The sequence below is a fragment of the Coffea arabica genome, chromosome 2c (assembly GCF_036785885.1).
Source record: "Coffea arabica cultivar ET-39 chromosome 2c, Coffea Arabica ET-39 HiFi, whole genome shotgun sequence".
In the NCBI taxonomy this organism is placed as follows: Eukaryota; Viridiplantae; Streptophyta; class Magnoliopsida; order Gentianales; family Rubiaceae; genus Coffea; species Coffea arabica.
The window spans coordinates 9,265,684-9,287,270 of record NC_092312.1 but is presented as its reverse complement, the minus strand read 5'-3'; the positions used below and the strand labels follow the sequence as shown (position 1 = coordinate 9,287,270).

The window sequence follows — 21,587 nt, the reverse complement described above, 5'->3', positions numbered from 1 at the left end:
CAGTACTTTTAAAAAAAAAAAAAAAAAATCTTCAACAAAAACTCTAACGAAAAAGGAACAGCAACTAACAAAAACCAGTTAAATTCAACTCGTCCTTTCCGCGTCTGACAAAGTTTGCCTTCGCTCTTCACACCTAAAACTCCATCCTATACATCATCTTCTCCTCTTCCCTTTCTCTCCATTAATCCCTCAAAGTCAGTCGTTAATCATCTGAAAATCCATCAATCTCGGATTTTTTTTCCCCTGAATTTTCTTGAATTTCCGGGTCAAACCAACCTGAAAGCTAGAACCTGCCTTCACCTACCAATATTCTTTCATTTTTTATCATCTGGGCACTGCCCAAATTCTCAAGAGGACCTCAAATTTAGCTCCGGAGCCCTATGAGTCCCAGGGGAAATTCACAAGAGGCGTTACTGAGCCAGCTCAGTGAGGCAACACGGACAGTTTCTACTCTTCCCGAGTGCAGAGCGGTAGTCAAGAAGATCTATTGTAATTTGGTTAGGAGAATCAAGTTATTAAGTCCTCTGTTTGAGGAATTGAAGGACGGTGAAGAAGAGCTCCAGGACGATGTCGTAAGTGGGCTTGAGCTGTTGAGAATTGCTCTTAACTCGGCTCTGGAGCTTCTTAAATCAGTCCATGAAGGCAGTAAGATCTTACAGGTATTGCTCTTTCTATTCTAATCATTTTTTCCGTCTAATTTTAGCTTCGTTGCTATTGTAGCTTAAGTTCTAGTTCTGTGTGTCTATTTGATTGCCCAGAAGTAGGAAAAGAGAAAAGAATCCATCTTTTCGATATTTTGTTGAACTTCAAACATAGATGTATGTTGCAAATTAGTATCATGTATAAACTAATTTTGTTGGCTGTTTGTTTGGGGAGGAAAAAACGAAGATTTTCTTGTCTTAGATGCTAAAAAGATGGGCTTTTCCTGCTATGTCTAAGGCTTTCGTCTTTCTAATTCATCTTAAGTTGCTTAACCATCTAAAAGTATTAAACTTGGAAATTAAGAATGTGGCTTTAATTTTGCTCTGTTCTCCGTGTTACAGGCTCTGCAGTTGGAACAAATTACAGTCAAGTTTCATCAGATAACAGAACTGATTGAAGATGCACTATGTTACGTTCCTTACACGACGCTTGATATAACAGAGGAAGTTCAAGAACAGGTAACATGCTAATGAGTTGATATTTAAAGATTGTTGTAATTTTGGAACACCCTCAGCATGTCTTGTTCGTTTCTTTCTTTATCTTGACAACAATTGGCTATTTTTGATTGTTCCAGATTGAACTTGTGCATACACAATTCAGAAGAGCAAAAGGAAGAATGGAGTCACCTGATTTACAACTTGAAATGGATTTGACTATAGCGCAGAGGGAAAGAAACCCTGATCCTGCAATTTTAAAGAGGCTATCAGAGAAGCTACATCTTAGAACCATAAATGATCTAAAGAGAGAATCACTTGCTATCCATGATATGGTTATTGCAAATGGCGGGCTTCCTGATGAGCGCTTTGAAACAATGTCACTACTCCTAAGAAAGCTAAAGGATTGTGTATTGATGGAGAACCCCGACTTTGATGCCCCTGAAGGTGACAAGAGCTTTGTGAAGCTCAGGTCCCCGGTTATCCCAGATGATTTTCGTTGTCCAATATCGCTTGAGCTTATGAAAGATCCTGTTATTGTATCAACTGGACAGGTGTTTACCTCACTGTAACTTGCAACAATTTATTATTTTGCATGTTTTACCATATTTTTTTTAACTGCTCTTTGTTCTTCTTTCTTTTTCAGACATATGAAAGATCCTGCATACAAAAATGGCTTGATGCAGGACACAAAACATGCCCCAAGACTCAGCAGACTTTATTGCACACGGCCTTAACGCCTAATTATGTTTTAAAGAGTCTAATTGCTTTCTGGTGTGAGAGCAATGGTGTTGAGCTGCCTAAAAAGCAAGGAAGTTGTAGAAATAAAAGATCAGGAGTTGGTGGTTCAGAGTGTGACCGAGCTGCTATTGATGCTTTGTTACAGAAACTTGCAAATGGTAATCCTGAAGAACAACGAGCAGCTGCTGGTGAACTTCGCTTGCTGGCAAAAAGAAATGCAGATAATAGAGTCTGTATTGCTGAGGCTGGAGCAATACCGCTACTCGCTGAACTACTAGGCTCACCAGATTCTCGGACTCAGGAACATGCCGTTACAGCACTTCTCAACCTTTCGATAAATGAGGCCAACAAGGGAACTATTGTAAATGCTGGTGCCATACCTGATATTGTGGATGTGCTGAAAGTTGGAAGCATGGAAGCAAGAGAAAATGCAGCAGCTACCCTTTTCAGTTTGTCGGTTGTTGATGAGAACAAGGTTGCAATAGGAGCAGCTGGGGCCATCCCAGCACTTATTGACTTACTCTGCCAAGGGACCCCAAGAGGAAAGAAGGACGCAGCCACTGCCATATTTAATCTTTCAATCTATCAAGGAAACAAAGTGAGGGCAGTTAGATCAGGGATTGTGCCACCATTAATAGGATTGCTGAAGGATCCTGGCGGTGGAATGGTAGATGAAGCTCTTGCAATATTGGCCATACTTGCTAGCCATCCAGAGGGGAAAGTGGCAATTGGTCAAGCTGACCCAATCCCGGTATTGGTAGAGGTCATTCGGACCAGCTCTCCACGCAACCGGGAGAATGCTGCCGCTATTCTGTGGTCATTGTGCACAGGCGATGGGCAATACCTGAAATTAGCTAAGGACCTTGGGGCAGAAGAGGTTTTGAGGGAATTGTCAGAGAGTGGCACTGATAGGGCTAAAAGAAAAGCAAGCAGTGTATTGGAACTTCTCCAGCGAGTTGAACCAGTTAGTTCGTGACATTCAGTTGAAGGTTCAGATATTTTTTTTCTTTCCCAGATAGACGAGTTTAATGTGCCACTTCACTTAGCTAGTCACTGCCCACGTAGAAGTTCCATTGGAAGATGTAGATGTATGAAATCACATCCTGTATAAAGCGATAGAATCCCACCACCCCGCAGGGTTCCCTTGCCTCAATCACTTCTTGGTTATGTCAAAGCCAGTCCTGGAATTGAAAGGTATGCTGAGAAAGAGGCATGAAGGGAGTTAAATGATTGATGTGTAAAATTGTATCTTGACCATGAGGAAGGTGGTGGATTCCGAGTTAATTGTGAGGACATCTATTGCTGATCCTGGAGCCATGGAATTGACATTGGTCAAAACAGGATGCTTTGAAATGCCAAGGGAACGCTAAGCCTGGTTGTTTGGCTGTTAATTTATATTCCAGGTGGAAATTTCAATCCTCAAGATGTGCATAATAGCTGTTTCCGTGTATTAAAACTTTTTGCACACAGAAACAGGTCATTTTTGTTAAGATCACGTAATTGTTAAAGGCTTTCTGTTTTACTATTTCCATCATAGCGTCAAAATGCAGTGCACAGGTTTGATGAATGTTACAGTGAAGTCAATTGTACTGCAACACTGCTTATTATTATCTTTAAATCTTGGGTTAAAAACAAAAAAGTCCCCTGTGGTATATCTAATACACAGAAAAGTTTTTAATGATCTCAAAACATACAAAACGATACCTCATGTTTTGAATTAAATTGTAAACTAACAGAATTCGTTAAATTTAACGAAAATGACGATTTCAGCCGTTAAATGTATCGGATTCCGTTGAGTTTATCGTTAAATTTATCGGATTTTGTTAAATTTTTCGTTAAGTTTACCAGATTTCGTTAGGTTTAACGAATTATGTTAGTTTACTATTTAATTCAAAATATGAGGTGTGATTTTGTATGTTTTAAAACCACGAAGGGCTTTTATGTGTATTAGATATACTGCAGGTCTTTTGTTTTTTACCCTTAAATCTTTAAAGCGTTTCGAGTTATATGACCTTTCTTCACAGTAATCATCAATTACCGCTCATGCCCTCATTTTCATGTCATTGACGTAATATGAATTGTTTGGCGCGGCCCCGGGGGTGGGGAAGGGACGAAGAAGAAGAATCCCCTTGGAATCTCGAAGTTGAGGTTCCTGTGATTCTGGCGGCTGTGAGAAACTTGTGTAATGGATTCTTGAAAGTAATCCGTCGAGAAAAATCCTTTTCCAGCCAATAAATAATCTTATCTACCAGCTTCCTTGCCCTTTCAAACAAGAAATAATAGAATCAGGAAGCTCTTCGTCACCTGCCAGCAAAGCACAACATAAGGAATGCGTTTCCAAAATACGTTTCCCCAAAGCAAAGGGAATAATGGGGAAAAAGGGAAGAAGGAAAAGGAATCCTTCTAGTATTATTGCAGGCGCACACCTTTGGGGTCAAAACGAAGACAAAAAGATTTGTTTTCCAAGGCAAGTGGTACAGAAAAAAAATTTAGGGGGCCGGGGGGGGGGGGTGGGTTGTGTGTTAAGAAAAGCAACTAACATTAAATTAATCAGAGGTATTAGTTACTGTCATGCTGGGGAATGAAACGCCCCTGAGGTAGGGAGAAGGTAAACATGTTCGTAAATGAAAAAACTGATTTTCTTCTGTTTTGTTAACGTGTCATGCATCTAATCGTAATGGTATATACACTGTTAGTACATATAAGATTTATTTAAAAAGAATTAATCTTTTATACACTGACAGTATATGCACTATCACAGTTAGATACACGACACATGCAAAATTTAAGTTTTAAATTTAAATTCAAATTATGCGTCATATATCTAATGGTAAAAGTATACATATTAATCAATGTATTTATTTTTAACCATGGACTTTGTTAATGTTTATGGTATTGACGTTAGCAAAATTGATACAGTAAATGTGTCAACGAACTCATGTAAAACGGTCAACACGTTACCCTCGTTAGGTAAATGATCCCCTCATTAGAAGGGGTTACCAACTTCATTCTCTCCAGAATTTGCTTTGTCCAAAAGTAAAAGTTGAAATCCAAAACCTAGTATGCAAAAAAGAATTTCAGCGAAACAAGCTCTTGTTTTACAAACATACGTCCATGTAGTCGAGAAATGGAGATTAATTTTCTGTAGGTTCAAATCATAATTACTTACGAGGTGAAATACATCCAACCAATACATACTACCAAGATATCCCGTCCAAAAAATTTCATATCTTTTGCCAGCAAAAATAGACATGCCGCCAGATGAGGTGGTGAATGAAATGACACCAAATTTCGCACTATACCTGCTGAAGTGCAAACCACCTGGCAAGCATTCCTTGTGCAGAGTAAAAAGGGCTAGAATTCATTTCTTTATGTACAAGCCCATTTACGATCCATTGTCAAAACGAACACCTCACGTACAAGTCAAACATCTGCTTAACAATCAAAAGGAAGCAAGCTGGCTATGATCTTCCGGGTGACAAGCAAGGAGCAGCCTCCTTCCTCTTCTGCAGCTCACTAACTGTCCAAAAGGAGCTTTAAAAGTTATCCCAATTTCTCAACAAATGGTTCAATTAACGTTTGACCATTGATGATCTTCGTGGTTCCTATAATTAAGTCATATGCCATTCCCTCCTGCACAGTGAAAATTGCACGGAGACATTTAGCGATATTGACAAGATGACATGGACAAGATAACAGCAGCAGCAGATGCAATGGTGCTCGAGACAACAAGAAATTTAAGGTAAAGGTTGAAAACTGGAGACAAAGCAGGCCATTTCATAGTTCTTTGCCTGCAAGCAAGCAGTATCATATAATGCAAGACAGCAAGAGATTGCACTTTTCCATTTTGTCTTTTGCCGCCTAAGAGTACAAAGAAGCACTAAAGGTTTCCAAGGCCAAGGGTGGTATGACCAAGGGAATTAACACCATCAACGGAGCACAAGCAGACGCTGTCTGGCATATGGTTCACTGTCGTGAGACAGTATGACAATGAACCATAACCTTTAGTGATTCACATTTGAAATTACTAGAAACATGAAATTAGTCAATTGGCACTCCAATGAACAATACCAAAATAGTAGTACTAAAATATTCTTGCATTTTGATATACCGAAATGAGCACTAAAAGTAACTCATGATCTGTCAAACATTAAAAGAAAAAGTCATTTGAAACCTATGACTTGCAATTGAAAACATACCTGAGAGCTGAGGAAACGAAGGGCAGCGATTTCTGCAAATGTAACCCCTCCAACGAAAACAACAAGGACCAAAGAGCGCCTTCCATCTCCAACTCTGAAATTTCAAAAGGTGTCAAAAAGAGAATTTGGTTCAACTCTTAGCTTTTGAAACTCTTTGGCTCAAAATCCCTATCTCCAACCACAATTGGGAGCCAATACAGCTTTCATAATTCCAAACCTCTAATCAGATTCATTTAAAAGAGAGCATAAACAAAACCGAGAGAGGCAATATAGCATCAGAAACAGGAAGGAAATTTTTGTTGCTACCTAAACAATGTATTGCAACTCTAGACCAATGATCCTGCATTTGTACAGCATCACAGGATCCTTCTTCATATAGGAAGCAAACAATTATGACAACATCAATGTACTGCCTGAAAACTTACTTGGCTAAGTTGAGCACAGAACTGGAAATATTGTCATATGAACCGCCAACATATCCACTCTGTTGATAAGATAAACCATAGTAAGAGTCTTCTGCAGCGTCCATATCATAACAGGAACATGGAGTCTAGCAGTAAAAAGAATGAAAAAGAAAGTCAAGGCAAACACAATACTGACTCTCTTGGTTTCTGTATGTGGTCCTGGCAGTAACTTCAGTATATCTTCAAGAGGGCGCCTGAAAATTTATTTCACCACAAGATTACAGAAAGCCATATCTCATACTACTTCAAATAAGTTATATCACTCAATAACGGAAAGAGGTTTGAGAAAGTAGAATAACAATGAATTCCTAAATAATTAAAGTTATGGTTTGCTCTTGATCCAGAAAGCGAACCTTCAAGATGATGAATAGGACACTCAATTCAAAACATTCGAAGCATCCAGTACAGTAAAGACCTGTTTGAAGCTCTAATTTTACATGGTATTCAAAGAAAATGCATTTTAAAACTCTTTCAAAACTCAAGTAATAGAAAGATAAAAGTTTTTTTTGGTCCTCAATTTGAATGAAAAACTAGAGCTAACAATTCCTTGAATAACAACATCTTTTCTCAAAATATGTCAATAATTTATCTCATGGTATTTAATTGACACTTCCACTGAAACTCCATGGAGATACAAATTCTACTCTAATGCTTGATCTGAAATTCAAAAGGCACATCCGTATTCAGACTTGTTGTCTAAAACCATCTGTATTTAGACATGCTGTCTAAAATCAACTGTATTGAAAATACAGCGGTTAGTGTTTACTTCATCCAAGCACCAATGAAACATACACAACACTACTACTTTCCAAGAGAGGTTTTTCAACACCTGTAGTAGTGAATACAGACATTAAACATGCATCAGATGTTGTAGAAGCAGAAGCTTCCACAGTTGAGAGTGACAATTGAAGTGAGAAGAACCAGTTTGGCAGGCACTTATTGCAACTCCATAAGCAGCAAGCCAAGTCTATATCTTCACTAGACCTTTTACCCCTAGTGAATCTTTTCTCTTCTGGCCACATAGCTCTAAGCCATAAAAAAAAATCCACTGAAGAAACTGGAGTTTTATTTTGTTCATTCCTTTTCTTCAGACTAATAGACAGTCCACTTTTAGTTCTCTATATAATAGCAACTAAGATCCCCAAAAAAAATAGCTGCAAAGAAAATACGTTATGTTTATATACCTACTTTCTTCCCTGCTCCCTACCCCCATTTTGGAGCCTTTGGATTTAGATGAGAAAACCATGTTTAGACTCATATTCTTCCAACAAACAAGCCAAACAGCTAGATGCAAGGATTTGGCTTGTTAAATTGGTAACATGCTTCAAAAATGAATCTTACCATCCAGATCGGATTGCATGCTGAACAAGGCGAATACTGAGAGGTGCATACCCAGAGAAGACATAGGAGATATCATTGGGACTGTTATGTCAAAAGCATCACAAGTTAGCAACAACAGAGAGGAATGCAGAAACTTCTAGAAGTCAGTAAATAATCCTACAAATGGATTAGCTAACAAACAATGCAGAATGACCTTTACAGATGCTTAAAAAAAAATTTTCCAACAAAAAAGTAAAGTACTTTATTGATCAGGCACCATACAGAACTGAAAGCCAAAAAAGAACTACATTCCCAAACAAAAGATTTAACCAAATTATATATATGGTCAGGCAGCATGCCCTTCTACGTGCTATACCTTTGATAGTTACATCTCTTCTTGGTTATCAGCACCTGCAATTTTCATTCTTTGTTGAGATCAAAAGTTTACCATTCTCTCCCAAAGAATATCTTTCAAATTTAATCTTTCCCTGAACAATGAAATATCTTACAGGTTGGGTAATTGAGACTCTAGCTAGTGATCTAATTCAACATATTATCTACCCACTAATTCCACTCTGCACAACTAGATGCTTTAAAACTGAAGTCAACTTAAATTTAAGAAAAATTCAAAAGAAGTCAGCCCATGAAAGATAGACCACTTAGATATCTGATGGACATAACTGAATCATCAACATGGATATTATTAACTGCTGCCAAATTTGGCTAAATCACTACCCTTCTCCCCAATAACTTATCTTTGCAAGATGGGAGCTATCAGTGGTCAGCTAAAGTTTCTAGGAGTTTCTCACGCTACAAACTTTTTCCTGGTGTACCACTAATAGAAAGAATAAATAATTTATATGCCACCATAGTTTCTGAAGGAGATGAAACATGATTTGGAAACTGGAGGTGTTTTCTGAGAAAATCCTTTTTGTCCTTTATCACCTACTACCGGAATATACTAAAACTTCTTTGATTGGAACAAATATAATCAGACATTGATCAATGACAGGAAATCAATCCCTACTTAGCAGTATCTGTATCCTCAACTACAAGCTGCAAAGCGCGTTTGATCGTAATCCAGTTGCCTTTTGTCTCCTGCAAGGGATAAGATGAAGAGTAATACAACCATCAGGTCAATAATGCATACAACTGTATTATGTGAAAGATAGGATGTGCTATTCAGACCTGCTTCCTGAACAAACCAGCTTTTTCCAAATTATTCAGAGTTGCCATGTGCTCAAAACCATAGCTGTGAAGCAACTCTCTCCTAAAACAACACTATGGAGGTCAACAAGTTTCAAAAGATACTGAAAACTCAGAGAAAAAATCATGAAATACCACATGTGAAAGGCAAAATCAGACTAAACAGAAAATCAATGCATTCTGCCCTCCACTTGCCTCAAATAGTCAAAATTCCTTTTGGGCAGTCCTGAATTTGTTATTGAAAACAAGATCAGGAGACGCAGAACATTAACTAGAGGCTCCTGCTTGTGGATCATCTCTTCAATGTACTCGAAGCATCTGCATTAATGTCCACAATTAGTTTCTGCAGCCAAGTAGGCCATCAAGGGACAATGGACCATGTTCACGTGGGATGCATGCAAATTTATTTGATCATGGTTGAGGGCAAACAAAAATAAAAAGACGATGATGACAACACTAGTTTCCAAGGGAGGCAAAGGAGGTTTGGAGATCAGACTCACTGAGAATGTAATTTGGGAAAAGCACTGAGTGAACAGGGCATATAAAGTGTGTGGAAATCAAGGTTAGAATATATAATACCATATTTGGAAAATATATAGCAAATAAAAGAGGATAATTAATCCAAAATGCTTCAACTTCAAATGCGAGCCCCCAAAGTTACCCGAAAAAAATGGTGGTCAAAGTAAATGACTTGGCAGTTGAGAAAGTAAGTGGAATATCTACACAACAGTAAACATGACAAGCAATCACATTGCTAAAGTTAACTCAATAGAGAAAAGAACAAAAATTTTGCAACCAGAACAAAACTGGACTCAGCTAGGATGTGTAAGTTACCCTGAAGATAAGCATTCCACATCAAATGAAGCTTATTATGTTAGTAAGCCACAGCAAGTTTAGCTCATATTAAATCTTCTGATTTAACAAAGTTTTATTAAGTAAAAGGATCAGTTAAATGTAAACTTCTCTGAGTTTACTTTAGAAGAACTAAAAGATAAAGAAATTGAGTTTACATGTCATAGCTCTCAGCCTCAACAATTGTATGTTCCATATCAAGACGCCCAAGAAATGAAGGTTTTGATGTAAAAGTTGACAAGTGCTGAGCAAGATTTATGTGCCGCTGAAACAATAGTTGACAGCACTTAGATCTGGAACTTGACAATCGAACCATCAAGAACGATAACTGCAGTTAATCCATGAAGAACTTACAGTAATTTCAGGCAATGAGTTCAGCTTTTTCACAAAGTCCTTCAATTCAGATACTGTTTGATTCTGTATGCAATGCAGCACCATGTCAGAGAATATTCTTAGTGTGTAGAGCAATATAAAGATCCTCATATTGGAGAAACAAGAATAACTTTTTTGTTGGGTTTTTTTTTTTTCGGGGGGGGGGGGGGGGGGGGGGGGGGGGGGGGTGGGGGGGGGAGGATAATTAGGTTTGCTTAAACAATGGATCCACGTGACAAAGCCATCCATGTAATTAAGAAGGAAAACCTGGCAGTTCATTTTGGCAATTCTTAGTGCCATGTAGAAGAAGATGCTCAAGTGCTTAGCAAAAAAATATTTTACTCACTTCATCATGATGAATCCACAATATTATACACTACTAGGTAGATATCACTATAAATTTGATTAAATCTATTAGACATTCTCTAGTTTATGTTCCTAATAACACTGGCTTCCGTCCCAAGCTTTGATGGGGAATTATTTTGTTGTTATTCTTTTAAAAACAAAAACAATATAGGAGAAAGCAGTATATAATAGGTAATCTGCCACCAGTAACTGTATAGACATGTAAACACTAAGCCTTTTTACTGACATGATCAGTCAAGTCTCCATTTTGAAAATATTCATCAGCAAGAGCACATGGAATTTGCACAACTACATGGAAGTATTTTGGACCATATGTTCTTTTGTACAAACTAGCCAATTTAATACTTAGCAACAAAACCGAACATAAAATTGATTTGGGGCATAAAAAATGAGAAAACTACTTTAATGACCACATACAGTAGTTGTCATCTCTGTGTAGTCCTGTTTCATGGATGTTGCTTTTTGACGTAGAACCTGCAATCACACTGTGAATGCACATGAGAAAAATGATAAAACTAATTGAACAGGATGTGAGCAGACATGAAAATATGCTCAAAACAGGTCAACCTGGACAACAACTTCGAAGTTTAAGTCCCGTATCTCTTTGAACAGTTTGTCACTGGAGTAAGAGCAGAAAAAGAATCAGTAAATGTTACAAAGCCAAGGCATGCAAGATATTTACATGTCGCACTGATGTATACTTGCGCACAGAACAACTAGACAACAATTGAACCATCAATTAGAAGGGGAAAGTCTACAAATAGCCAGCAGGGCAGGAAAACCTTTCATCTTAGAAAGAAAAAAAAAGGCATAGACAAATTCAGAATTCTTTCACAAAGAAAAAAAACTTAATTGATTCTGAAATTGCTCAGAGGAAACCCAATTTTGCTTTGGTATGGAAGAGATGAAGAGCATTTTTAAGATGTTTAGACAACAGGGATTGGAAGAGATAAGCATACAGCAAAACAGATCATCACAAAGTAAAGAATAAGAATCGCAGGAAGATGAGAGATGCTAAGCAGTGCATAAATAGAACTAACATACGTTGAATTAAGGGGAACCTTCATTTTTTTTCCTTCTTGCTGAACACCCATAATAGATGAGTCTACTTCCACCGCACCATTATTGACACCAAGAAACTGCATGCAACCAGTAGAAAAGCTAAGCAATATATTGTACGCCAAATACACAGGACACGGATCATATTAGCCAACTACCAAAAGAGAAAATTACATTTTATCCAGCAGGAATTGCAGCTATTGTAAAGTAGTACTCAGCAATGCAAATTAGTACGCAAATTCAGTTTATCAGTGTCCAATGAAGTTCTTTTGCATTTTACCTCATCCAGCAGCCCCTCGTATGTTAACTGAGAACACAAAGGAGTGATCATGTCTACCTGCAGCAGAAACAACAAATAGCAATCAGACTGAAGATATTTCTTAGCATTACAATTAAAATCCCAACATTCAAGCCTGAAACTAAGGCGTGATAATAGATTGCTTAGTGCTACTAGATTAAATTTTTCAGAGAACAAGCCTTCGAACCAAGTCCATGAATACCATGACTAGAGATGAGTAATCTTTGGTCTAAAGGAAAAGCCTGCCTTTACCCAGGCTTTAATATCTCAAATTACAATATTTTGAAATGTGATTTCAAAATTTTGTGATGCACACGTGTACACTTTCAGCAACCCTGAATGGTCAATAGACACCTATATACCACCCTCTGATTGGAACAGTTCCCACCGTAGGTAGCTAGCCAGATGTTATAACCTCCTACTCTAGCTCATTCATGATGATTAAAAAAAAATTTAACTTATTCGAGTGCATAATAACTCTGTGAGCATGAGGTGATGAACTACTATAAAGTTAATAGTAAATATAAAGATGTCATATGGAGACATAGTCCTATATACATCAGTAATCTGGTCTAAGCTTGTACATAAATACACATACACCCTTTCACACATATAAACGTATACACATATCTGTGCCCATCCATCTATCTATCTATGAAAGAGAGACAGTGTGAGTGAGTGAATACCTCTCTGTCTAGGAGGATCAGAGTATTGATTTCTGGCATGCCAGCCTGCAGCAAGAAGAAAAGATCCTTTTACTTGCCAATAGACAACATAGAAGATTCTCAAATCAAACAAATATAAAAAGCCTATAAGTTGAAGCATAAGTACATCTGATGCATTAACAGGTTCTTCAATTTGCATGCGATTCAAAATGTCTGCAACACGTGCAGATGCTTTCCCTTTGGCCCTAATATTTGGTATCACTCCAAAAGTAGACTGCATTCATCAAGTAAAAGAAGGCTACTAGAAAACATGGGAAAACTGAGGAAGTGAATAAACTGATTTGACAAGTAGGATAAGAAACAGAAGAAATGGACCTCTAGTTTGTGGAGAGCCTTTGCAATGTGCCAGAGAGAGGTCGTGTCTCCATCCACCAAATGATCCTGTCAAGCAAAGCTAACCTGCTCTTAGATATGTCCCTTTCCAAGATGTATGGAACACTTTTTCTTATGCAAAAGTACAAGCAGACTTACTTTATACGCAAGGTCGAGCTCAAACGATATTACATCCTCATCTATTGGCATTAGATACAATGGGTACTCACCTATAGTCAACAAGTCATAAACTTTCTCCTCCTCTAGTATCTAAGCAAACATAAACATCATATTCAATTCAGCAAACAAGTAAAGACGCATTAACAAACTTACTTGGAAAGGGAGCTTACTTTCTCACACACAACAGTACGACGAGGAACAAAGTAAACAAAATACTCTCTTTGAAGACCCTTTGAAGTATCATCACGAATTTGTGAGGAAATTAATTTCATCAAGTCAAGTTGGCTGTGGACAAGGTAAACGACCTTGGTGCAATCAGTTTGAATTGGTTCTGCAGTAAGATGACGCAATTCAGCCCCATGTTCCTGTTGTACATATCAAAACACCTTTAGAATTGACTAATTTCAGCAAAACTCTGACTCCCTAGTCCACACATTAAGAAGCCACACTTCATTACTACAATTTAGATAACAGTTTTTGCTTCGATCAAGGTTACACCCAAAATTAAGCAAAAATGTTCTTATGCTTTTTCACTAAACCGAGCGATAAATCTTCGAGAAAATGCACAAAAGAAAACATTGATTACCCATAACTCAGACAATCTTACTAACTAAAAAACTCAATTAGCGAGCTGAAAATGTATAGTGATAGAAATCACAACTGACTGGGGCCAAAATTGTATTAACAAAAAAGAATAATAGGGAATTGCCTTGAGAAGTGAGCTCTGGACGATCAATGAAAGCGAACCACCAAGCTTGGGATCGATAGCTAAACATTTCTTTCCTCGAATCTACCAATAAAAAAAAATCACCACAAAAATGAAAAAATTGAATTGTTCGAATTATTTTACAAATTAATTCAACTGTCACCCAGAGGGAAAAAAAAAAGAGTAAACTGAAGTATGTAACTTACATTTTTCAGGATAGTAAGAAGTTCTTTCTGAGACTGATCTCTGAATTTCACCCACAAAAAAAAAGAAAACAGAGAAGCAAGATTAATTCTGGAGTAAATAAGTAGTTGAAGCAATTTAAATATCCATTAACACAATTGATAATTAACAAACCTAATTGAGGTGAGATTAATGGGAGCATTGTCTAAATTAGGAATTTGCGCCATTAATTTTTCCCTCTCCTGACCTTCGTGTTTGATAATTCTGTGAGAGCTTGCTAGAACGAAGGTGATGATTTAAAAGGGCTATTAGCTGGGGCTCTTTTACGGGCTTGGCTAGTTAGCAACAATGAGGTAATAGCCCCCGAAAGGCCCAATGTTTCAGCTCGTAGTGCCAGCCTTGATTTCATCAGCCCAAAGGTGCTTCTATATTGGCTGACGGACGGGTGTACATGTTTCGGCTATGGCAGCTCCTAATGTGCAATTTGGGGTTGCTCTTTTGTAAGATCCACCAGATACTGTTAATTCGTCGTTCTAGCCATTCGATGTGATGGGTGCAATTCGCTATCTAGTCTTGTAATTTTGGTTTCAGCCTCTCTTCACAAAAAAAAAAAAAAATTGGTTAAGATATATTTTAAGTGTTATATTTTTTAAAATATAATATTAATTAAAAAAAGTAAATAAATATAAGGGAAGGTAGGCAATATTAAATAAAGAAAGTATATAAATGCAATGAAGAATAATAATTATTAGGATATGTATGTATATATACGGTAGGTCAGGTGAACGCTAAATGTGTGTAAAAAAATTCAAAATACAATAGAGTTTTAAAAAACGATTAAGATAAGCGTCTTTCCTCTTTCACGTATCAAATGTTTTCCTTTTTTTTTGTGTTTCTTTTGATGGTAACATGATATATTAGACAAAGTGCTGAGATCTACAAGAAACAATGGCTCCATTTTTATCACATTCTCTAGTTCCCAAAAAATAATAAGCACCTTGCTGGGATGTAATTTTTGTTGGATAAAAATGTAGTAAGGTAATTAAAAGACATGTCAAAGAATATCTCAAAAACATGAAAATGTTACTAGAAGTGTTCATGAACCGGGTAACCAGTTCATTTGTAATTTTGTTGACCCTAACTGTATGTAGCGGTTTAGCAAAATTGTATTTCATAACCTAAACCTGTATAACCGGTGAAGCTATAAGAAAAACACCAACAAAATGATGATAACTGACTAATAGGGTGAAGAAGGCAACAATGGTTAGCAGCCAAAAGGAGTAAAGAAGGATTAGAGTCAACGGATTAACTTTCATATGAGTTGTAAAAAGGATATAAACGTATCCATGGCGAATGGCCCAGAGAGCCAAAAGGGGCAGGGCTGCCTCATTTTCTTTTTCACGAAAATGCTCTAAACACTTGACTCCACCATACATATTTCAATGAGAATCTTATAATCTGAAAAGCCATTACGGTACCAATCCATGGCTAAGTAGTACTAGTCCAGAAGCAATGCTGCCAGCACTGTGTGTGGGGTAAATTTTGTGTCTGTCGAATATATTATATAGATGACTTTCAGAGATCAGCAAACACTTTAAATCTAGAGCCACAAGTGTCTTCACTGCATGCATCTTGCACAAACAGATGACATCCAAAAGAAGGATTATTTAGGCTCATTTGTCTTCCCAATAGACATCTTGCACAAAAAGAGTAAAGATATCCAAATTAGTATCGTATATATATGGATGACATCCAAATTGATATTATTTCGGCTGATGGCTGATGAGAGATGGGGCAATCAACGACCGTTCATGCAGAACTGAAAAGCTACACCTACGTTGTACAAGTCATTGTTGCCCTGAAGCAGTTGCCTGACAAAAGAGGAGATTAGCAACTCTTTTGGGATATACATTCACGACTCCTTACTATTTGTGTTTCCCATCATGGAACTGAGCATTCTTTGATGATTTGAAGGTCTCTAAAAATTCTCTACCCTTCTTTAGTTCTTCTTTCTGCCTTGATTTGTCCCATTTGTGCTCAGCAGCCAGAATCTCAATCACGCGGGGTAGAGCCCGATTTGCAGCATCTGTGTCAAGGAAAGCTAGCCGAGATCTTCTGGCAATAAAATCCACAGCAGATTCACAGTATTCATTTCGAGCACAATATGCTACTTCTGCTTCCAGAAACGGGTATCCATGGGCAAGTCGCTTCCCCAGGTTCTCATTCTTGATTTTTTTTTTTTTTTAAGAAAAAAAATCATGTAAAAACTCAATCAGAATCAAATGACAAGTGCAAATCCCCCGATCAAGTAAAAACTCAATCAGAATCAAATGACAAATGCAAATCCCCCGATCAAGTAAAAACTCATTCACAATCAAATGACATATGCAAATCCCCTGCTCCGCATGAGATAGTTGCACATGAATATTCAAATAAGATTTCTTTGAAAAGAAAAAAAAAGCAAGGAAATGGAGATAATCAGACTTGCTAGGAATATGTAAATGTAGAAGCTATAAATGAACTCCAGGGAATTAAATCTATCAAAATGCCTTAGTATAAATTGCAAAAGATTATTGAATCAAAGAAATAATTGCACAAACAAATAAAAAGAGTTAAACTAGTATACCTGAGCTATTGCAGCCACTCGTTCAGCTAGAGTACCATACGCATGAGATAAATGCTTTGCTGAAGCAGTATCCATCACTCCTGGAACAACATTTCCACGATATGTCCTTTTCATGCGCATATACTGTTGCGCTAGTATGGTGAAAGACGCAGGTTCCCACCCATCAGCACCTACGAGTTGTATGTTGTATGTTAAGCATTTGTTGGTTGGGTTCAATTTCCCAGACTTTATGGCAGCATCAAGAGCATCTTCTGCCATGCTGAAACAGATTGTCATTAGGAAAAAAAATACTTGTCCACAATGCTGAAAAAAAAAAAAGAAGAAGCAAGCACTGGGGCATAAATGTAAGAAAAATGTTGATTCTGCTTACTAACATCTCCACCCCAAGAATCTTATCAAAAGAAACTCAGAAGATAGCTAACCACTAGAATATACTTGACACAATAAGTGAGCTCAGGTGTGAATGCCGAGAAGTGAGGATATAAAAGGTATGCTTCTAATTCAGTAAACCAAAAGGAAAAAAACGAAATACCTTCTATATGTAGTCCATTTACCACCGGTAATTGTTACCAAACCAGGGTAGTCTTCAGAAACAACATGATCACGGGAAATGCTCTCTGTGTTCTTTGCTTTAGGATCCATTGCCAATGGACGAATACCACTCCAAGCAGAAAGTACATCTGTGCGCCGAACCTAGTTTTCTGACAAACTTTTAGTCCCCACAAGATATTATACAAATATAACATTAAGGAAAAAAGAAAGAACACACTTCAAAACCACATGAAACCATTTACAAGAGACCTAAAAGAACAAGAAGAGTTCACAACACAATCGAATATTAGCTAATTAACTGGTTTTACCATGGCAGATTCATCACATGCAACTTGCGCTCATCAGCCTTTTCCTGATCCCCAAATTTCTTGAAACCAAAATGCTAACATCAAATGCAAGCAAAAACTCAACAAAATGTTAAACTAAGTCTAGTAGTTTTAGACTAGACCAAACAATGCCTCAAACTAGCTTACAGTAGTCAATATGCTGTACAAGAACTAAGAACCTGATATTTAAAGCATTCTGCAACTTTATAATCCATACAAATGTTGAAGATAACCCAACGAAATACCAGCAGTGAATAACACTTTGGATTTCATCTAATCAAATAAATTAAAAGGTCCTCTAAGGCTAATGACAGATTATGCATTGAATCACATATAAGTTAGGTGACTGAGATTCAGCACTCGATACGAAATCAAGTTAGGCAAACCAACAAACCTTGACATTCAGATAACCAGATATAGCATCCAATATGAATTCAATCTCATTCTCATGAGGCTCTGGTAGCATTGTAATGGAGGTGTTTGAATCTGTAGTACCAGCAACTGTTCTCCCCAACCATGGGAGCATGAAGACAACACGACCATCCTTAGTTTTTGGAACTATGAGGCCCATTCCTTCAGGTGAATAGTAATCAGGTAGCACAATATGCACACCACTACTAGGAATGATCATTGGTTTTGCCTTTTTGTCAGCCATTTGCCGCACAGAATCACAAAATGGTCCAGCAGCATTGACAACTACTTTTGCATATGTATCAAACTCCTTGCCTGCACACTTTAAAAAGTAAGATCTCTAAGAGCAAGTCGATGACATTGGCTAATTGGTACAGGATGAAAATATTGAGACCTGAGAGTACACAGAGGAATGAGTACAAGAGGGGAAGGAAATTTTTTTAAAAAAATTAGTAAATGCAATGAGAAAAATATGCTTTTTTATGTTTTACGCAATGGGTTAAGAGAGAGAGTTGGATTATGAACCAGTGTTTTTACTCAAATAAGTAGTCTCATGAACTGCAACTCATAAAGAAACACAATTTACAAGGAAAACTGTACAATGCTGAGATGCTGTAAGCGAAAATGATAGACTCAAAATTCTACACCAGACTCAATCCAGTTGAAATACAAACACATTGTACACAGTACACTGCTCCAAAATGCACTGTTGGAAAGGAAAGTAAAAATTCTACACCAGCCTGAATCCAGTTGAAATATAAACACATTGTACACGCTACACTGCTCTAAAATGCACTGTTGGAAAGGAAAGTAAAATAACAAAGCAAGAGGTAGTGTAATTCTTATTGTACCAGATAAGTTATTGCGAATGCGTGCACCGATTATGCGGCCAGTAACATCATCCTTGAGAAGTGACACTACTTCTGCATGATTAAGCACAGCTGCCCCAGCTAAAGCAGCAGAACATGCTATTGCAACATTGAGTCTTGAGTCATTCATTTGTCCATCATAATAAACCACCGTGCCCTTCAAAGTTTTCTCTTTCCCATTCCTTGCTAGAGTAGGAAATAGTTCTAGAGACTCCTGAGCAGAATAATATCTGGACACGTGTAGCAGGTGGCGGCCAGCAACCAGATCATACATTTTCAAGCCCATCCAGTAGTAGATCAACTCAAACCAGTCAAAACACGGCGTCATGCATGGCAAAGCATGGCAGAGGTGGGGAGCATTGTCAATAACCTGTTTGCGCTCCTCAAGTGCATGAAAAACCAACTTTAACTGCCCATAATCCAAGTTAAAAACAGCTTTCTCCAAATAGCGAACTCCTGTAAAAGATACTTTCTAATAAGCACCAAGGCTTAAATGCAAAAAATGTGCAATAATGCCCTGTTGATTCTAAAGTATAATAACAGAACTACATGAAAGTGGGGTTTTTTGGAAAAAGTTGTATAATATGTTCTAAACTCGTTAGAGTCCATTATGAGCTGCCATCATACATGATCAATGAATTTTTTCAAAACCTGGGAGATTGGTACAGGATAAATTGGGTGGAATTAAATCTGAAGAGTCATAAGCACCAACAAAAGAATATCAACTATGAGATGATTGCAATGATCGACATAGACTACTTAACTTACCAGTTACTATCAATAGAATGATATCATGCTCATGCTAGCCAATAATATCAAGACAGATGAGCAAATTTTCATAAGGTTTGTCAAAATTGTGCTTTGACCTGCAAGTAGCAAACATTTCCCATTTTGAAAAATCCAATGATTGAACTCGTGAGCTTCTAAAGTTCTTTAAACTTGAAATTTCTTGAATGATACTACAGTTACTGAACGCCTATGCTTGAAATATCGAAGTCCACTCACATCACATCTAGACCATGATGATAATTTCTGTACTCAAACTTAGATAGGCAGATCTAATAACCGAGAGATCATCATATGCTGGACAATTTGTAGCAACACATGAATTTAGGATGAAGACCTTCCAGTGCTTTGAAACTTAATGCATTCACCAATTCAGTTAAAAGCAATCTTATAAACACAAATATCACCAATTTCACTCAGATGAAATGCCCCTTCCCCTAAATATATGACAAAAAAGGGAAGTTCTGTGCCCACCCTCGATCATCCACCCTTTATATGTTGCTTCATTTACTGCATATGCTTAAACTGGCTCCGCATTTCAAACTAAGCTTAAACTGCGGACAACTATAATATAAACTCTAACCATAGCTCCCAACTATACTGAAAGACATTCTACATCTAGATTCAAGGTTCCCAAATACACTGAAAGACAGCATATCACATCAAGCACACTCACCACACAACTGTCTTGGCACTAAATCTTGGCAAAAATTGTCCTGTCTATAGCCACCAGGACAATGGAGCACGCATAAAATTGTCCTGACATCCTCCACAATGGAGCACGCATAAAATGCCGAGCTACCAAATTTCTCTTTTCTTTATCTATCTTTTCATCTTCACTGCTCTCTCAATGACCTTATGCCAATACACAGAAGCAAAAGATACTGCAAAAGTTTCTAATCACTCCTGACCTTCTGCATGATAGAGTAGGGTAGTAGACATCAACCACCAACTTTTAATGTTACCTCTATCTATTCTATCTTCAACACTATTACCTAAGCGACTAAATCCCAATACCTCAAGAGCAAAAAGATCAAGCCTTTCTGACCATAACTAGCAATTGAGCACAAAAAAGCTTATTTCCCGCATGCCACATGCATAGAAAGGAGATTTCAACGATGAATAAATACTATGCGTCCTTAACGATATATATATCATTAATCGTATTCCAAAAGATCAATCATTTTTTAGCAATTTATCTATATATAGTCAACTACTATGCGTCCTTGCCAATATATATCATTATCTGTAACCCAAAAGATCAATAAATTTTTAGAAATTTAACCATATATAGTCATTTTGCCAGACTTACCAACGATTCGTCTGAACATTACTGAATAACTGTGCACTTATTTAAATTTGAAATTCTAACCTCCATGAACTAATTTAGTAGACCTTGAAGAAGTCCCAGAGGAGAAGTCTTCGCGCTCGACAAGCCCAACACGAAGGCCACGCGTGGCAGCGTCGAGGGCGACGCCGGAGCCGGTGGCACCACCACCAACAACCAGTACGTCAAGAGGGTTGGCTAAACTCGCGCCCATAAGAGCTGACTCCTGAACGGCTCGGCAGGGGATGACGGCAAACGGGTCTGCAATTTTCTGCTTTACAATCTGTAAAGCAGAACCACCACCTCTGTCGTTCACGGATATTGAGGGGTCACGGAGAATAGTATATGCACCACCGGCTGCGAGGGCGACGGTTCCCAGCCGGCGGAGACGAATGGAAGTGGCCATAGAAAGTAGAAAGTGGCGGTGGTGGGACTAATTGGAGGGCCGGAGGAATGGAGTTAGTATTTTGTTTTCTGATGGAGCGGAGGAATGGAAGTTTGATTCGAAGGATCGATTCGGTTTACATATTTTGCGTTGGAATTCGAAAAGTGCTTTGGATCCTTGTAAGAT

General features: G+C 37.7%; 3 protein-coding genes across 3 annotated transcripts; 1 reads left to right on the top strand and 2 right to left on the bottom strand.

Annotated features, from left to right (window-relative positions):
• The first annotated feature begins 58 nt into the window (after positions 1 to 58).
• LOC113723851 (U-box domain-containing protein 14-like) lies at positions 59 to 3,406 on the top strand. Its single transcript, XM_072074184.1, has 4 exons — positions 59 to 659; positions 1,044 to 1,160; positions 1,277 to 1,690; positions 1,783 to 3,406. The coding sequence occupies exons 1-4, from the start codon at positions 381 to 383 to the stop codon at positions 2,851 to 2,853; spliced, it is 1,881 nt and encodes a 626-aa protein (XP_071930285.1). The 5' UTR covers positions 59 to 380; the 3' UTR covers positions 2,854 to 3,406.
• A 1,679-nt stretch (positions 3,407 to 5,085) lies between these two features.
• On the bottom strand, positions 5,086 to 14,495 carry LOC113725780 (vacuolar protein-sorting-associated protein 33 homolog). Its single transcript, XM_027249142.2, has 22 exons — positions 14,294 to 14,495; positions 14,143 to 14,182; positions 13,940 to 14,020; positions 13,401 to 13,595; positions 13,210 to 13,320; positions 13,054 to 13,119; positions 12,845 to 12,952; positions 12,700 to 12,744; positions 11,996 to 12,052; positions 11,701 to 11,795; positions 11,224 to 11,275; positions 11,074 to 11,130; positions 10,273 to 10,335; positions 10,077 to 10,183; positions 9,262 to 9,384; positions 9,049 to 9,130; positions 8,888 to 8,958; positions 7,882 to 7,962; positions 6,677 to 6,734; positions 6,502 to 6,560; positions 6,077 to 6,170; positions 5,086 to 5,510 (listed from the first exon to the last, which is right to left on the bottom strand). The coding sequence occupies exons 1-22, from the start codon at positions 14,344 to 14,346 to the stop codon at positions 5,421 to 5,423; spliced, it is 1,788 nt and encodes a 595-aa protein (XP_027104943.1). The 5' UTR covers positions 14,347 to 14,495; the 3' UTR covers positions 5,086 to 5,420.
• A 1,269-nt stretch (positions 14,496 to 15,764) lies between these two features.
• Positions 15,765 to 21,567, bottom strand: LOC113725769 (glycerol-3-phosphate dehydrogenase SDP6, mitochondrial-like). The gene is made up of 6 exons (XM_027249116.2): positions 21,062 to 21,567; positions 18,886 to 19,359; positions 18,018 to 18,349; positions 17,278 to 17,438; positions 16,746 to 17,004; positions 15,765 to 16,344 (listed from the first exon to the last, which is right to left on the bottom strand). The coding sequence occupies exons 1-6, from the start codon at positions 21,420 to 21,422 to the stop codon at positions 16,045 to 16,047; spliced, it is 1,887 nt and encodes a 628-aa protein (XP_027104917.2). The 5' UTR covers positions 21,423 to 21,567; the 3' UTR covers positions 15,765 to 16,044.
• Positions 21,568 to 21,587: the final 20 nt, after the last annotated feature.

Bases quoted from the DNA above. Each gene is read 5' to 3' on its own strand.
- LOC113725769 (XM_027249116.2), bottom strand. From the start codon at position 21,422: ATGGCCACTTCCATTCGTCTCCGCCGGCTGGGAACCGTCGCCCTCGCA. The intron at 17,439-18,017 runs GTTTGTTGGTTT...TCAGAAAACTAG, and splicing joins CTGGTTATCTGAATGTCAAG to GTTCGGCGCACAGATGTACT. The intron at 16,345-16,745 runs GTATACTAGTTT...AAAAAAATCAAG, and splicing joins GAGTGGCTGCAATAGCTCAG to AATGAGAACCTGGGGAAGCG.
- LOC113725780 (XM_027249142.2), bottom strand. From the start codon at position 14,346: ATGGCGCAAATTCCTAATTTAGACAATGCTCCCATTAATCTCACCTCA. The intron at 11,796-11,995 runs GTAAAATGCAAA...GGTTGCATGCAG, and splicing joins ACGAGGGGCTGCTGGATGAG to TTTCTTGGTGTCAATAATGG. The intron at 9,385-10,076 runs GTAAACTCAATT...ACATTAATGCAG, and splicing joins GAGGCTGAGAGCTATGACAT to ATGCTTCGAGTACATTGAAG.
- LOC113723851 (XM_072074184.1), top strand. From the start codon at position 381: ATGAGTCCCAGGGGAAATTCACAAGAGGCGTTACTGAGCCAGCTCAGT. The intron at 660-1,043 runs GTATTGCTCTTT...TCCGTGTTACAG, and splicing joins AAGGCAGTAAGATCTTACAG to GCTCTGCAGTTGGAACAAAT. The intron at 1,161-1,276 runs GTAACATGCTAA...TGATTGTTCCAG, and splicing joins CAGAGGAAGTTCAAGAACAG to ATTGAACTTGTGCATACACA.